At 38.4% G+C, this 20,947-nt stretch overlaps 1 protein-coding gene across 2 annotated transcripts in view; it reads left to right on the top strand.

The window, feature by feature from the left end:
• Positions 1–605: 605 nt before the first annotated feature.
• Positions 606–20,947, top strand: part of EN1 (engrailed homeobox 1) — a 116,967-nt gene continuing 96,625 nt past the window's right edge. For both annotated transcript variants that reach the window (XM_075318733.1, XM_075318732.1), the window contains exon 1: positions 606–1,144. In XM_075318733.1, coding sequence (XP_075174848.1) covers positions 793–1,144 — 352 coding nt within the window. In that variant the 5' untranslated portion in view covers positions 606–792. The remainder of the gene's footprint in view (positions 1,145–20,947) is intronic.

Below are 20,947 nucleotides of genomic sequence, written 5' to 3'. Positions count from 1 at the left end.
CTCTCCATCCTCTCCATCTCCGGGGGGCTCTCCATCCTCTCCATCTCCGGGGGGCTCTCCATCCCTCCATCCTCTCCATCTGCGGGGGGCTCTCCATCCTCTCCATCTGCGGGGGGCTCTCCATCCTCTCCATCTCCGGGGGGCTCTCCATCCTCTCCATCTCAGGGGGCTCTCCATCCTCTCCATCTCCGGGGGGCTCTCCATCCTCTCCATCTCCGGGGGGCTCTCCATCCTCTCCATCTCAGGGGGCTCTCCATTTCCGTGGGGACTTTCCATCCTTTCCATCTGCGGGGGGCTCTCCATCTGTGGGGGGCTTTCCATCCTCTCCATCTCTGGGGGGGGGACTCTCCATCTCTCTGGGTCTCTCCATCTCTCTGGGTCTCTCCATATCTGGGGGGCTCTCCATCTCCGGGGGGGCTCTCCATCCTCTCCATCTCTGGGGGAGCTCTCCATCTCCGGGGGGGCTTTCCATCCTCTCCATCTCCGGGGGGCTCTCCATCCTCTCCATCTCTGGGGGGGCTCTCCATCTCTCTGGGTCTCTCCATCTCTGGGGGGCTCTCCATCTCCGGGGGGGGGCTCTCCATCTCTGTGGGGGGGCTCTCCATCTCTGTGGGGGGCTCTCCATCTCCGGGGGGGCTCTCCATCCCCGGGGGGCACCTCTCAGGCTCCTCCTTACCGCAGCTGCCGCCGCCCCCCGTGATGAGGATTTCGGGGCTTTTCTAGCCAGTCTCGGGCTTCGCTGCCTCCTCGGGGTCCCCGGCCGGGTGGGCTCCGGGGCTGCTTGGTGATACAATGGAAGATCAGACTGAGCCCAGTCCCGGAGCCCTCAGTGAGGCGGATAATGGGGTCTCCCCGCCGCCCCAGCACCGGACCACCAACTTCTTCATAGACAATATTCTCCGTCCAGATTTCGGCTGCAGAAAGGAGCCCCCCGGGAGAGAGAACGTGACCCCCCTGCACACCCGGCAGGGCAACCCCGCTCCCAGCCCGGACTCGGACTCCACCTCAGAGAGCTCCAAAGGGAGCGACTCCAGCGCGGCCCAGCTGCTGGGGGCCAAATCCGGGCCCGCGGCCCACAAGAGTGACCCGCTGGTGTGGCCCGCATGGGTGTACTGCACCCGCTACTCCGACCGACCGTCCTCAGGTGAGACAATCCGCCCGATCTGCACAATTATCCCGTCCCTGTATATTACAACTATCCTGTTCCCGTATATTACAACTATCCTGTCCCTGTATATTACAACTATCCTGTCCCCGTATATTACAACTATCCTGTCCCTGTATATTACAACTATCCTGTCCCCTGTATATTACAACTATCCTGTCCCCGTATATTACAACTATCCTGTTCCCGTATATTACACCTATCCTGTCCCCTGTATATTACAACTATCCTGTCCCCGTATATTACAACTATCCTGTTCCCGTATATTACACCTATCCTGTCCCCTGTATATTACAACTATCCTGTTCCCGTATATTACAACTATCCTGTTCCCGTATATTACAACTATCCTGTCCCCGTATATTACAACTATCCTGTCCCCGTATATTACAACTATCCTGTCCCCGTATATTACAACTATCCTGTTCCCGTATATTACAACTATCCTGTCCCCGTATATTACAACTATCCTGTTCCCGTATATTACAACTATCCTGTCCCCGTATATTACAACTATCCTGTTCCCGTATATTACACCTATCCTGTCCCCTGTATATTACAACTATCCTGTCCCCGTATATTACTACTATCCTGTTCCCGTATATTACACCTATCCTGTCCCCTGTATATTACAACTATCCTGTTCCCGTATATTACAACTATCCTGTTCCCGTATATTACAACTATCCTGTCCCCGTATATTACAACTATCCTGTCCCCTGTATATTACAACTATCCTGTCCCCGTATATTACAACTATCCTGTCCCCGTATATTACAACTATCCTGTCCCCTGTATATTACAACTATCCTGTCCCCGTATATTACAACTATCCTGTTCCCGTATATTACACCTATCCTGTCCCCTGTATATTACAACTATCCTGTCCCCGTATATTACAACTATCCTGTTCCCGTATATTACACCTATCCTGTCCCCTGTATATTACAACTATCCTGTCCCCTGTATATTACAACTATCCTGTTCCCGTATATTACAACTATCCTGTCCCCGTATATTACAACTATCCTGTCCCCGTATATTACAACTATCCTGTTCCCGTATATTACACCTATCCTGTCCCCTGTATATTACAACTATCCTGTCCCCGTATATTACTACTATCCTGTCCCCTGTATATTACAACTATCCTGTTCCCGTATATTACAACTATCCTGTTCCCGTATATTACAACTATCCTGTCCCCGTATATTACAACTATCCTGTCCCCGTATATTACAACTATCCTGTCCCCGTATATTACAACTATCCTGTTCCCGTATATTACACCTATCCTGTCCCCTGTATATTACAACTATCCTGTCCCCGTATATTACTACTATCCTGTCCCCTGTATATTACAACTATCCTGTTCCCGTATATTACAACTATCCTGTTCCCGTATATTACAACTATCCTGTCCCCGTATATTACAACTATCCTGTCCCCGTATATTACAACTATCCTGTCCCCGTATATTACAACTATCCTGTTCCCGTATATTACAACTATCCTGTTCCCGTATATTACAACTATCCTGTTCCCGTATATTACAACTATCCTGTCCCCTGTATATTACAACTATCCTGTCCCCTGTATATTACACCTATCCTGTCCCCTGTATATTACAACTATCCTGTCCCCGTATATTACACCTATCCTGTCCCCTGTATATTACAACTATCCTGTCCCCGTATATTACAACTATCCTGTTCCCGTATATTACAACTATCCTGTTCCCGTATATTACACCTATCCTGTCCCCGTATATTACAACTATCCTGTTCCCGTATATTACAACTATCGTGTCCCCTGTATATTACAACTATCCTGTCCCCTGTATATTACACCTATCCTGTCCCCTGTATATTACAACTATCCTGTCCCCGTATATTACACCTATCCTGTCCTCTGTATATTACAACTATCCTGTTCCCTGTATATTACACCTATCCTGTTCCCTGTATATTACACCTATCCTGTTCCCTGTATATTACACCTATCCTGTCCCCTGTATATTACAGCTATCCTGTCCTCTGTATATTACAACTATCCTGTTCCCTGTATATTACAACTATCCTGTCCCCGTATATTACAACTATCCTGTCCCCGTATATTACAACTATCCTGTCCCCGTATATTACAACTATCCTGTTCCCGTATATTACAACTATCGTGTCCCCTGTATATTACAACTATCCTGTCCCCTGTAGATTACACCTATCCTGTCCCCTGTATATTACAACTATCCTGTCCCCTGTATATTACAACTATCCTGTCCCCTGTATATTACAACTATCCTGTCCCCGTATATTACAACTATCCTGTCCCCGTATATTACACCTATCCTGTCCCCTGTATATTACAACTATCCTGTCCCCGTATATTACAACTATCCTGTCCCCGTATATTACAACTATCTTGTCCCCGTATATTACACCTATCCTGTCCCCTGTATATTACAACTATCCTGTCCCCGTATATTACTACTATCCTGTCCCCTGTATATTACAACTATCCTGTCCCCTGTATATTACAACTATCCTGTCCCCTGTATATTACAACTATCCTGTCCCCGTATATTACTACTATCCTGTCCCCTGTATATTACAACTATCCTGTCCCCTGTATATTACAACTATCCTGTCCCCGTATATTACAACTATCCTGTCCCCGTATATTACAACTATCCTGTCCCCGTATATTACAACTATCCTGTCCCCGTATATTACAACTATCCTGTCCCCGTATATTACAACTATCCTGTCCCCGTATATTACAACTATCCTGTCCCCTGTATATTACAACTATCCTGTCCCCTGTATATTACAACTATCCTGTCCCCTGTATATTACAACTATCCTGTTCCCTGTATATTACATATATCCTGTCGCCTGTATATTACAACTATCCTGTCCCCTGTATATTACATATATCCTGTCGCCTGTATATTACAACTATCCTGTCCCCGTATATTACAACTATTCTGTCCCCGTATATTACAACTATTCTGTCCCCGTATATTACAACTATCCTGTCCCTGTATATTGCAACTATCCTGTCCCCTGTATATTACTACTATCCTGTCCCCGTATATTACAACTATCCTGTCCCCTGTATATTACAACTATCCTGTCCCCTGTATATTACATATATCCTGTCCCCTGTATATTACAACTATCTTGTCCCCTGTATATTACAACTATCCTGTCCCCTGTATATTACAACTATCCTGTTCCCTGTATATTACATATATCCTGTCGCCTGTATATTACAACTATCCTGTCCCCTGTATATTACATATATCCTGTCGCCTGTATATTACAACTATCCTGTCCCCGTATATTACAACTATTCTGTCCCCGTATATTACTACTATCCTGTCCCTGTATATTGCAACTATCCTGTCCCCTGTATATTACTACTATCCTGTCCCCGTATATTACAACTATCCTGTCCCCTGTATATTACATATATCCTGTCCCCTGTATATTACTACTATCCTGTCCCCGTATATTACAACTATCCTGTCCCCGTATATTACAACTATCCTGTCCCCTGTATATTACAACTATCCTGTCCTCTGTATATTACATATATCCTGTCCCCTGTATATTACAACTATCTTGTCCCCTGTATATTACAACTATCCTGTCCCCTGTATATTACAACTATCCTGTCCCCTTATATTACATATATCCTGTCCCCTGTATATTACATATATCCTGTCCCCTGTATATTACAACTATCTTGTCCCCTGTATATTACAACTATCCTGTCCCCTGTATATTACAACTATCCTGTCCCCTTATATTACATATATCCTGTCCCCTGTATATTACATATATCCTGTCGCCTGTATATTACAACTATCCTGTTCCCGTATATTACAACTATTCTGTCCCCGTATATTACAACTATTCTGTCCCCGTATATTACAACTATCCTGCCCCCGGTATATTACAACTATCCTGTCCCCTGTATATTACATATATCCTGTCCCCTGTATATTACATATATCCTGTCCCCTGTATATTACACCTATCCTGTCCCCTGTATATTACTACTATCCTGTCCTCTGTATATTACTACTATCCTGTCCTCTGTATATTACAACTATCCTGTCCCCTGTATATTACAACTCTCCTGTCCCCTGTATATTACAACTATCCTGTCCCCTGTATATTACAACTATCCTGTCCCCTTATATTACATATATCCTGTCCCCTGTATATTACAACTATCCTGTCCCCGTATATTACAACTATCCTGTCCCCTGTATATTACATATATCCTTTCCCCGTATATTACACCTATCCTGTCCCCGTATATTACATATATCCTGTCCCCGTATATTACAACTATCCTGTCCCCTGTATATTACAACTATCCTGTCCCCTGTATATTACAACTATCCTGTCCCCTGTATATTACAACTATACTGTCCCCTGTATATTACACCTATCCTGTCCCCTGTATATTACAACTATCCTGTCCCCTGTATATTACACCTATCCTGTCCCCGTATATTACAACTATCCTGTCCCCTGTATATTACAACTATCCTGTCCCCTGTATATTACAACTATCCTGTCCCCTGTATATTACAACTATCCTGTCCCCTGTATATTACAACTATCCTGTCCCCTGTATATTACAACTATCCTGTCCCCTGTATATTACAACTATCCTGTCCCCGTATATTACAACTATCCTGTCCCCTGTATATTACAACTATCCTGTCCCCTGTATATTACAACTATCCTGTCCCCTGTATATTACAACTATCCTGTCCCCTGTATATTACATATATCCTGTCCCCTGTAAATTACAACTATCCTGTCCCCTGTATATTACAACTATCCTGTCCCCTGTATATTACAACTATCCTGTCCCCTGTATATTACAACTATCCTGTCCCCTGTATATTACAACTATCCTGTCCCCTGTATATTACAACTATCCTGTCCCCTGTATATTACTACTATCCTGTCCCCGTATATTACACCTATCCTGTCCCCGTATATTACACCTATCCTGTCCCCGTATATTACAACTATCCTGTCCCCTGTATATTACTACTATCCTGTCCCCGTATATTACACCTATCCTGTCCCCGTATATTACACCTATCCTGTCCCCGTATATTACAACTATCCTGTCCCCTGTATATTACATATATTCTGTCCCCTGTATATTACAACTATCCTGTCCCCGTATATTACAACTATCCTGTCCCCGTATATTACACCTATCCTGTCCCCGTATATTACACCTATCCTGTCCCTGTATATTACACCTATCCTGTCCCCTGTATATTACAACTATCCTGTCCCCGTATATTACAACTATCCTGTCCCTGTATATTACAACTATCCTGTCCCCGTATATTACAACTATCCTGTCCCCGTATATTACAACTATCCTATCCCCTGTATATTACAGCTATCCTGTCCCCGTATATTACAACTGTCCTGTCCCCTGTATATTACAACTATCCTGTCCCCGTATATTACAACTATCCTGTCCCTGTATATTACTACTATCCTGTCCCCTGTATATTACTACTATCCTGTCCCCGTATATTACAACTATCCTGCCCCCTGTATATTACAACTATCCTGTTCCCGTATATTACAACTATCCTGTTCCCGTATATTACAACTATCCTGTCCCCTGTATATTACTACTATCCTGTCCCCGTATATTACAACTATCCTGTCCCCTGTATATTACAACTATCCTGTCCCCGTATATTACAACTACCCTGTCCCCTGTATATTACAACTATCCTGTTCCCGTATATTACAACTATCCTGTCCCCTGTATATTACAACTATCCTGTCCTCTATATATTACAACTATCCTGTCCCCTGTATATTACAACTATCCTGTCCCCGTATATTACAACTATCCTGTCCCCTGTATATTACAACTATCCTGTCCCCGTATATTACAACTATCCTGTCCCCTGTATATTACAACTATCCTGTCCCCGTATATTACATATATCCTGTCCCCTGTATATTACAACTATCCTGTTCCCGTATATTACAACTATCCTGTCCCCGTATATTACATATATCCTGTCCCCGTATATTACATATATCCTGTCCCCTGTATATTACAACTACCCTGTCCCCTGTATATTACAACTATCCTGTCCCCGTATATTACATATATCCTGTCCCTGTATATTACAACTATCCTGTCCCCGTATATTACATATATCCTGTCCCCTGTATATTACACCTATCCTGTCCCTGTATATTACTACTATCCTGTCCCTGTATATTACAACTATCCTGTCCCCGTATATTACAACTACCCTGTCCCCTGTATATTACAACTATCCTGTTCCCGTATATTACAACTACCCTGTCCCCTGTATATTACAACTATCCTGTCCCCTGTATATTACAACTATCCTGTCCTCTATATATTACAACTATCCTGTCCCCTGTATATTACAACTATCCTGTCCCCGTATATTACAACTATCCTGTCCCCTGTATATTACAACTATCCTGTCCCCGTATATTACAACTATCCTGTCCCCTGTATATTACAACTATCCTGTCCCCGTATATTACATATATCCTGTCCCCTGTATATTACAACTATCCTGTTCCCGTATATTACAACTATCCTGTCCCCGTATATTATAACTATCCTGTCCCCTGTATATTACAACTATCCTGTCCCCGTATATTACATATATTCTGTCCCCTGTATATTACATATATCCTGTCCCTGTATATTACAACTATCCTGTCCCCGTATATTACAACTATCCTGTCCCCGTATATTACAACTATCCTGTCCCCGTATATTACAACTGTCCTGTCCCCGTATATTACACCTATCCTGTCCCCTGTATATTACAACTATCCTGTCCCCGTATATTACAACTATCCTGTCCCCGTATATTACAACTATCCTGTCCCCGTATATTACAACTATCCTGTCACCGTATATTACAACTATCCTATCCCCTGTATATTACAGCTATCCTGTCCCCTGTATATTACAACTGTCCTGTCCCCGTATATTACATATATTCTGTCCCCTGTATATTACATATATCCTGTCCCTGTATATTACAACTATCCTGTCCCCGTATATTACAACTATCCTGTCCCCGTATATTACATATATTCTGTCCCCTGTATATTACATATATCCTGTCCCTGTATATTACAACTATCCTGTCCCCGTATATTACAACTATCCTGTCCCCGTATATTACAACTATCCTGTCCCCGTATATTACAACTATCCTATCCCCTGTATATTACAGCTATCCTGTCCCCTGTATATTACAACTGTCCTGTCCCCGTATATTACATATATTCTGTCCCCTGTATATTACATATATCCTGTCCCTGTATATTACAACTATCCTGTCCCCGTATATTACAACTATCCTGTCCCCTGTATATTACAACTATCCTGTCCCCTGTATATTACAACTATCCTGTCCCCGTATATTACATATATTCTGTCCCCTGTATATTACATATATCCTGTCCCTGTATATTACAACTATCCTGTCCCCGTATATTACAACTATCCTGTCCCCTGTATATTACAACTATCCTGTCCCCGTATATTACAACTATCCTGTCCCCGTATATTACAACTATCCTGTCCCCGTATATTACAACTATCGTGTCCCCGTATATTACAACTATCCTATCCCCTGTATATTACAGCTATCCTGTCCCTGTATATTACAACTATCCTGTTCCTGTATATTACACCTATCCTGTCCCCGTATATTACATATATCCTGTCCCCGTATATTACAACTATCCTGTCCCCGTATATTACAACTATCCTGTTCCTGTATATTACACCTATCCTGTCCCCGTATATTACATATATCCTGTCCCCGTATATTACAACTATCCTGTCCCCGTATATTACAACTATCCTGCCCCCTGTATATTACAACTATCCTGTCCCCTGTATATTACAACTATCCTGTCCCCGTATATTACAACTACCCTGTCCCCTGTATATTACAACTATCCTGTCCCCGTATATTATAACTATCCTGTCCCCTATATATTACATATATCCTGTCCCCTGTATATTACAACTATCCTGTCCCCGTATATTACAACTATCCTGTCCCCTGTATATTACAACTATCCTGTCCCCGTATATTACAACTATCCTGTCCCCGTATATTACAACTATCCTGTCCCCTGTATATTACAACTATCCTGTCCCTGTATATTACAACTATCCTGTCCCCTGTATATTACATATATCCTGTCCCTGTATATTACAACTATCCTGTCCCCTGTATATTACATATATCCTGTTCCCGTATATTACAACTCTCCTGTCCCCTGTATATTACAACTATCCTGTCCCCGTATATTACATATATCCTGTCCCCTGTATATTACACCTATCCTTTCCCCTGTATATTACAACTATCCTGTCCCCTGTATATTACACCTATCCTGTCCCTGTATATTACAACTATCCTGTCCCCTGTATATTACAACTATCCTGTCCCCGTATATTACAACTATCCTATCCCCTGTATATTACTACTATCCTGTTCCCGTATATTACTACTATCCTGTCCCCTGTATATTACATATATCCTGTCCCCTGTATATTACAACTATCCTGTCCCTGTATATTACAACTATCCTGTCCCCGTATATTACAACTATCCTGTCCCCTGTATATTACATATATCCTGTCCCTGTATATTACAACTATCCTGTCCCCTGTATATTACAACTATCCTGTCCCCGTATATTACAACTATCCTGTCCCCTGTATATTACATATATCCTGTCCCTGTATATTACAACTATCCTGTCCCCGTATATTACACCTATCCTGTCCCCTGTATATTACAACTATCCTGTCCCCGTATATTACAACTATCCTGTCCCCGTATATTACAACTATCCTGTCCCTGTATATTACAACTATCCTGTCCCCGTATATTACATATATCCTGTCCCCGTATATTACAACTATCCTGTCCCCGTATATTACAACTATCCTGTCCCCGTATATTACATATATCCTGTCCCTGTATATTACAACTATCCTGTCCCCTATATATTACATATATCCTGTCCCTGTATATTACAACTATCCTGTCCCCGTATATTACAACTATCCTGTCCCCGTATATTACATATATCCTGTCCCTGTATATTACAACTATCCTGTCCCCGTATATTACATATATCCTGTCCCTGTATATTACATATATCCTGTCCCCTGTATATTACATATATCCTGTCCCCTGTATATTACAACTATCCTGTTCCCTGTATATTACATATATCCTGTCCCTGTATATTACATATATCCTGTCCCCTGTATATTACATATATCCTGTCCCCTGTATATTACAACTATCCTGTTCCCTGTATATTACATATATCCTGTCCCTGTATATTACATATATCCTGTCCCCTGTATATTACATATATCCTGTCCCCTGTATATTACAATTAGTGATCGCCCTATAATCGGTCATTAGTGATTGCTCTGTTTGAGGTTTGGAGTCGGGGATCTTCCATTAATCCGTGTCAGATCCACTCGGTCCTCGCATCTGATACCGACTCTGCTCAGGATTTGCTGCAATTTTGTGATCGGAGACAGAAAGTGATCTGCTCATACAGGACCGACTATATAATAATAATCACTGATTACAGATCCCATATATAATAATATATAATAATCACTGATTACAGATCCCATATATAATAATATGTAATAATCACTGATTACAGATCCCATATATAATAATATATAATAATCACTGATTACAGATCCCATATATAATAATATATAATAATCACTGATTACAGATCCCATATATAATAATCACTGATTACAGATCCCATATATAATAATATATAATAATCACTGATTAAGGATCCCATATATAATAATATATAATAATCACTGATTACAGATTCCATATATAATAATCACTGATTACAGATCCCATATATAATAATATATAATAATCACTGATTAAGGATCCCATATATAATAATATATAATAATCACTGATTACAGATCTCATATATAATAATATATAATAATCACTGATTACAAATCCCATATATAATAATATATAATAATCACTGATTAAGGATCCCATATATAATAATATATAATAATCACTGATTACAGATCCCATATATAATAATATGTAATAATCACTGATTACAGATCCCATATATAATAATATGTAATAATCGCTGATTACAGATCCCATATATAATAATGTATAATAATCACTGATTATAGATCCCATATATAATAATATGTAATAATCGCTGATTACAGATCCCATATATAATAATATATAATAATCACTGATTACAGATCTTATATATAATAATATATAATAATCACTGATTACAGATCCCATATATAATAATATGTAATAATCGCTGATTACAGATCCCATATATAATAATATGTAATAATTACTGATTACAGATCCCATATATAATAATATATAATAATCACTGATTACAGATCCCATATATAATAATATGTAATAATTACTGATTACAGATCCCATATATAATAATATATAATAATTACTGATTACAGATCCCATATATAATAATATATAATAATCACTTATTACAGATCCCATATATAATAATATGTAATAATCGCTGATTACAGATCCCATATATAATAATATATAATAATCACTGATTACAGATCCCATATATAATAATATGTAATAATCGCTGATTACAGATCCCATATATAATAATATATAATAATCACTGATTACAGATCCCATATATAATAATATGTAATAATCACTGATTACAGATCCCATATATAATAATATATAATAATTACTGATTACAGATTCCATATATAATAACATATAATAATCACTGATTACAGATCCCATATATAATAATATGTAATAATCACTGATTACAGATCCCATATATAATAATATATAATAATCACTGATTACAGATCCCATATATAATAATATATAATAATCACTGATTACAGATCCCATATATAATAATATATAATAATCACTGATTAAGGATCCCATATATAATAATATATAATAATCACTGATTACAGATCCCATATATAATAATGTATAATAATTACTGATTACAGATCCCATATATAATAATATATAATAATCACTGATTACAGATCCCATATATAATAATATGTAATAATCGCTGATTACAGATCCCATATATAATAATATGTAATAATCACTGATTACAGATCCCATATATAATAATATATAATAATTACTGATTACAGATTCCATATATAATAATATATAATAATCACTGATTACAGATCCCATATATAATAATATGTAATAATCACTGATTACAGATCCCATATATAATAATATGTAATAATCACTGATTACAGATCCCATATATAATAATATGTAATAATCACTGATTACAGATCCCATATATAATAACATATAATAATCACTGATTACAGATCCCATATATAATAACATATAATAATCACTGATTACAGATCCCATATATAATAATATGTAATAATCACTGATTACAGATCCCATATATAATAATATGTAATAATCACTGATTACAGATCCCATATATAATAATATGTAATAATCACTGATTACAGATCCCATATATAATAATCACTGATTACAGATCCCATATATAATAATATATAATAATCACTGATTAAGGATCCCATATATAATAATATATAATAATCACTGATTACAGATTCCATATATAATAATCACTGATTACAGATCCCATATATAATAATATATAATAATCACTGATTACAGATCCCATATATAATAATCACTGATTACAGATCCCATATATAATAATCACTGATTATAGATCCCATATATAATAACATATAATATTCACTGATTACAGATCCCATATATAATAATATATAATAATCGCTGATTACAGATCCCATATATAATAATATATAATAATCACTGATTACAGATCCCATATATAATAATATATAATAATCACTGATTACAGATTATTATTATTATTTATTATTATAGCGCCATTTATTGCATGGCGCTTTACAAGTGAAAGAGGGTATACATACAACAATCATTAACAGTACAAGACAGACTGGTATAGGAGGAGAGAGGACCCTGCCCGCGAGGGCTCAGAGTCTACAGGGAATGGGTGATGGTACAATAGGTGAGGACAGAGCTGGTTGCGCAGTGGTCTGTACAGATCCCATATATAATAATATATAATAATCGCTGATTACAGATCCCATATATAATAATATATAATAATCACTGATTACAGATCCCATATATAATAATCGCTGATTACAGATCCCATATATAATAATATATAATAATAACTGATTACAGATCTTATATATAATAATATATAATAATCACTGATTACAGATCCCATATATAATAATGTATAATAATCGCTGATTACAGATCCCATATATAATAATATATAATAATCGCTGATTACAGATCCCATATATAATAATATATAATAATCACTGATTACAGATCCCATACATAATAATCACTGATTATAGATCCCATATATAATAATATATAATAATCACTGATTACAGATCCCATATATAATAATATATAATAATCGCTGATTACAGATCCCATATATAATAATATATAATAATCACTGATTACAGATCCCATATATAATAATCGCTGATTACAGATCCCATATATAATAATATATAATAATCACTGATTACAGATCTTATATATAATAATATATAATAATCACTGATTACAGATCCCATATATAATAATGTATAATAATCACTGATTACAGATCCCATATATAATAATCGCTGATTACAGATCCCATATATAATAATATATAATAATCGCTGATTACAGATCCCATATATAATAATATATAATAATCACTGATTACAGATCCCATATATAATAATGTATAATAATCACTGATTACAGATCCCATATATAATAATGTATAATAATCACTGATTACAGATCTTATATATAATAATCACTGGTTACAGATCCCATATATAATAATCGCTGATTACAGATCCCATATATAATAATATGTAATAATCACTGATTACAGATCCCATATATAATAATCGCTGATTACAGATCCCATATATAATAATATATAATAATCACTGATTACAGATCTTATATATAATAATATATAATAATCACTGATTACAGATCCCATATATAATAATGTATAATAATCACTGATTACAGATCCCATATATAATAATGTATAATAATCACTGATTACAGATCCCATATATAATAATATATAATAATCACTGATTACAGATCCCATATATAATAATGTATAATAATCACTGATTACAGATCCCATATATAATAATGTATAATAATCACTGATTACAGATCCCATATATAATAAATAATAATCACTGATTACAGATCCCATATATAATAATGTATAATAATCACTGATTACAGATCCCATATATAATAATATGTAATAATCACTGATTACAGATCCCATATATAATAATATATAATAATCACTGATTACAGATCCCATATATAATAATATGTAATAATCACTGATTACAGATCCCATATATAATAATATGTAATAATCACTGATTACAGATCCCATATATAATAATGTATAATAATCACTGATTACAGATCCCATATATAATAATGTATAATAATCACTGATTACAGATCTTATATATAATAATATATAATAATCACTGATTACAGATCCCATATATAATAATATGTAATAATCACTGATTACAGATCCTATATATAATAATACATAATAATCGCTGATTACAGATCCCATATATAATAATATATAATAATCACTGATTACAGATCCTATATATAATAATATATAATAATCGCTGATTACAGATCCCATATATAATAATATATAATAATCGCTGATTACAGATCCCATATATAATAATATATAATAATCACTGATTACAGATCCCATATATAATAATATATAATAATCACTGATTAAAGATCCCATATATAATAATATATAATAATTTCTGATTACAGATCCCATATATAATAATTTCTGATTACAGATCCAATATATAATAATATATAATAATCACTGATTACAGATCCCATATATAATAATATGTAATAATCGCTGATTACAGATCCCATATATAATAATATATAACAATCACTGATTACAGATCCCATATATAATAATCACTGATTATAGATCTCATATATAATAATATATAATAATCACTGATTACAGATCTCATATATAATAATATATAATAATTTCTGATTACAGATCCCATATATAATAATATATAATAATTTCTGATTACAGATCCAATATATAATAACATATAATAATCACTGATTACAGATCCCATATATAATAATATGTAGTAATCACTGATTACAGATCCCATATATAATAATATGTAATAATCGCTGATTACAGATCCCATATATAATAATATATAATAATCACTGATTACAGATCCCATATATAATAACATATAATAATCACTGATTACAGATCCCATATATAATAATATGTAGTAATCACTGATTACAGATCCCATATATAATAATATATAATAATCACTGATTACAGATCTCATATATAATAATATATAATAATCTCTGATTACAGATCCCATATATAATAACATATAATAATTTCTGATTACAGATCCCATATATAATAATATATAATAATTTCTGATTACAGATCCAATATATAATAATATATAATAATCACTGATTACAGATCACATATATAATAATATGTAATAATCACTGATTACAGATCCCATATATAATAACATATAATAATCACTGATTACAGATCCCATATAGAATAATATGTAATAATCGCTGATTACAGATCCCATATATAATAATATGTAGTAATCACTGATTACAGATCCCATATATAATAATATGTAATAATCACTGATTACAGATCCCATATATAATAATATGTAATAATCACTGATTACAGATCCCATATATAATAACATATAATAATCACTGATTACAGATCCCATATATAATAATATGTAGTAATCACTGATTACAGATCCCATATATAATAACATATAATAATCACTGATTACAGATCCCATATATAATAATATGTAGTAATCACTGATTACAGATCCCATATATAATAATATGTAATAATCACTGATTACAGATCCCATATATAATAATATGTAATAATCACTGATTACAGATCCCATATATAATAACATATAATAATCACTGATTACAGATCCCATATATAATAATATGTAGTAATCACTGATTACAGATCCCATATATAATAATATGTAATAATCGCTGATTACAGATCCCATATATAATAATATGTAATAATCGCTGATTACAGATCCCCTATATAATAATATATAATAATCACTGATTACAGATCTCATATATAATAATATATAATAATCTCTGATTACAGATCCCATATATAATAATATGTAGTAATCACTGATTACAGATCCCATATATAATAACATATAATAATCACTGATTATAGATCTCATATATAATAATATATAATAATCTCTGATTACAGATCCCATATATAATAATATATAATATTCACTGATTATAGATCTCATATATAATAATATATAATAATCTCTGATTACAGATCCCATATATAATAATATATAATAATTTCTGATTACAGATCCCATATATAATAATCACTGATTATAAATCCTATATATAATAATATATAATAATTTCTGATTACAGATCCAATATATAATAATATATAATAATCACTGATTAAGGATCCCATATATAATAACATATAATAATCACTGATTACAGATCCCATATATAATAATATGTAAAAATCACTGACTATAGATCCTATATACGACTCTTGACGACTATTAATGGAATTTGGATTCTCGTTCACACAATCTAAATCCCGAATTTATTTATAAATTATTTTTATTTATTTAATTTAAATTATTTATTTTTTATTTATAAATCTGGAATATATATACACACACACACCAAGGAGAGCATAGATATTTATATTATAGAGTTTGAGGGAAACGTGTATATATATATACGCACGCACGCATATATTGTATACAGGCTGACCCTGGGGGGGGATCTGTATATGTTTATATATATATATATATATAGTCGGGTGGGTGCAGCGGACACTCGGGATCTCCACTGATGGCAGTACAATTTTTGGGATCATTTATTGAAAAAAGTATAAAATGTAGAGATGTGGAGACAATATATATATATATACACAGCAGCGGCTGATCGTGTATACCTGTGCTGTGGGAGCGCTGTATACAGCACAGACAGGAGGCGCTGCCGGCTCCGTGCACATATCCAGCGATTCCTGCACACACTGCACCGTGCACATATCCAGCGATTCCTGCACACACTGCACCGTGCACATATCCAGCGACACCTGCACACACTGCACCGTGCACATATCCAGCGATTCCTGCACACACTGCACCGTGCACATATCCAGCGATTCCTGCACACACTGCACCGTGCACATATCCAGCGACACCTGCACACACTGCACCGTGCACATATCCAGCGATTCCTGCACACACTGCACCGTGCACATATCCAGCGATTCCTGCACACACTGCACCGTGCACATATCCAGCGATTCCTGCACACACTGCACCGTGCACATATCCAGCGATTCCTGCACACACTGCACCGTGCACATATCCAGCGACACCTGCACACACTGCACCGTGCACATATCCAGCGATTCCTGCACACACTGCACCGTGCACATATCCAGCGATTCCTGCACACACTGCACCGTGCACATATCCAGCGATTCCTGCACACACTGCACCGTGCACATATCCAGCGACACCTGCACACACTGCACCGTGCACATATCCAGCGACACCTGCACACACTGCACCGTGCACATATCCAGCGATTCCTGCACACACTGCTCCGTGCACATATCCAGCGACACCTGCACACACTGCACCGTGCACATATCCAGCGACACCTGCACACACTGCACCGTGCACATATCCAGCGATTCCTGCACACACTGCACCGTGCACATATCCAGCGACACCTGCACACACTGCACCGTGCACATATCCAGCGATTCCTGCACACACTGCACCGTGCACATATCCAGCGATTCCTGCACACACTGCACCGTGCACATATCCAGCGATTCCTGCACACACTGCACCGTGCACATATCCAGCGACACCTGCACACACTGCACCGTGCACATATCCAGCGATTCCTGCACACACTGCACCGTGCACATATCCAGCGATTCCTGCACACACTGCACCGTGCACATATCCAGCGACACCTGCACACACTGCACCGTGCACATATCCAGCGATTCCTGCACACACTGCACCGTGCACATATCCAGCGATTCCTGCACACACTGCACCGTGCACATATCCAGCGACACCTGCACACACTGCACCGTGCACATATCCAGCGACACCTGCACACACTGCACCGTGCACATATCCAGCGATTCCTGCACACACTGCACCGTGCACATATCCAGCGATTCCTGCACACACTGCACCGTGCACATATCCAGCGATTCCTGCACACACTGCACCGTGCACATATCCAGCGACACCTGCACACACTGCACCGTGCACATATCCAGCGACACCTGCACACACTGCACCGTGCACATATCCAGCGATTCCTGCACACACTGCTCCGTGCACATATCCAGCGACACCTGCACACACTGCACCGTGCACATATCCAGCGACACCTGCACACACTGCACCGTGCACATATCCAGCGATTCCTGCACACACTGCACCGTGCACATATCCAGCGATTCCTGCACACACTGCACCGTGCACATATCCAGCGATTCCTGCACACACTGCACCGTGCACATATCCAGCGATTCCTGCACACACTGCACCGTGCACATATCCAGCGACACCTGCACACACTGCACCGTGCACATATCCAGCGATTCCTGCACACACTGCACCGTGCACATATCCAGCGACACCTGCACACACTGCACCGTGCACATATCCAGCGATTCCTGCACACACTGCACCGTGCACATATCCAGCGATTCCTGCACACACTGCACCGTGCACATATCCAGCGATTCCTGCACACACTGCACCGTGCACATATCCAGCGACACCTGCACACACTGCACCGTGCACATATCCAGCGATTCCTGCACACACTGCACCGTGCACATATCCAGCGATTCCTGCACACACTGCACCGTGCACATATCCAGCGATTCCTGCACACACTGCACCGTGCACATATCCAGCGATTCCTGCACACACTGCACCGTGCACATATCCAGCGATTCCTGCACACACTGCACCGTGCACATATCCAGCGACACCTGCACACACTGCACCGTGCACATATCCAGCGATTCCTGCACACACTGCACCGTGCACATATCCAGCGATTCCTGCACACACTGCACCGTGCACATATCCAGCGATTCCTGCACACACTGCACCGTGCACATATCCAGCGATTCCTGCACACACTGCACCGTGCACATATCCAGCGATTCCTGCACACACTGCACCGAGCGGTCACACTGTGCAGATAGCTGCGGTATACACCTCACACTGTGCAGATAGCTGCGGTATACACCTCACACTGTGCAGATAGCTGCGGTATACACCTCACACTGTGCAGATAGCTGCGGTATACACCTCACACTGTGCAGATAGCTGCGGTATACACCTCACACTGTGCAGATAGCTGCGGTATACACCTCACACTGTGCAGATAGCTGCGGTATACACCTCACACTGTGCAGATAGCTGCGGTATACACCTCACACTGTGCAGATAGCTGCGGTATACACCTCACACTGTGCAGATTAGCTGCGGTATACACCTCACACTGTGCAGATAGCTGCGGTATACACCTCACACTGTGCAGATAGCTGCGGTATACACCTCACACTGTGCAGATAGCTGCGGTATACACCTCACACTGTGCAGATAGCTGCGGTATACACCTCACACTGTGCAGATTAGCTGCGGTATACACCTCACACTGTGCAGATAGCTGCGGTATACACCTCACACTGTGCAGATTAGCTGCTGTATACACCTCACACTGTGCAGATTAGCTGCGGTATACACCTCACACTGTGCAGATAGCTGCGGTATACACCTCACACTGTGCAGATAGCTGCGGTATACACCTCACACTGTGCAGATAGCTGCGGTATACACCTCACACTGTGCAGATAGCTGCGGTATACACCTCACACTGTGCAGATAGCTGCGGTATACACCTCACACTGTGCAGATAGCTGCGGTATACACCTCACACTGTGCAGATAGCTGCGGTATACACCTCACACTGTGCAGATTAGCTGCGGTATACACCTCACACTGTGCAGATAGCTGCGGTATACACCTCACACTGTGCAGATAGCTGCGGTATACACCTCACACTGTGCAGATAGCTGCGGTATACACCTCACACTGTGCAGATTAGCTGCTGTATACACCTCACACTGTGCAGATTAGCTGCGGTATACACCTCACACTGTGCAGATTAGCTGCGGTATACACCTCACACTGTGCAGATAGCTGCGGTATACACCTCACACTGTGCAGAAAGCTGCGGTATACACCTCACACTGTGCAGATTAGCTGCGGTATACACCTCACACTGTGCAGATAGCTGCGGTA

Source organism: Anomaloglossus baeobatrachus, chromosome 7 (genome assembly GCF_048569485.1).
Source record: "Anomaloglossus baeobatrachus isolate aAnoBae1 chromosome 7, aAnoBae1.hap1, whole genome shotgun sequence".
In the NCBI taxonomy this organism is placed as follows: Eukaryota; Metazoa; Chordata; class Amphibia; order Anura; family Aromobatidae; genus Anomaloglossus; species Anomaloglossus baeobatrachus.
The sequence above is the reverse complement of the archived record's forward strand: the minus strand, read 5'-3'. Positions and strand labels throughout refer to the sequence as shown.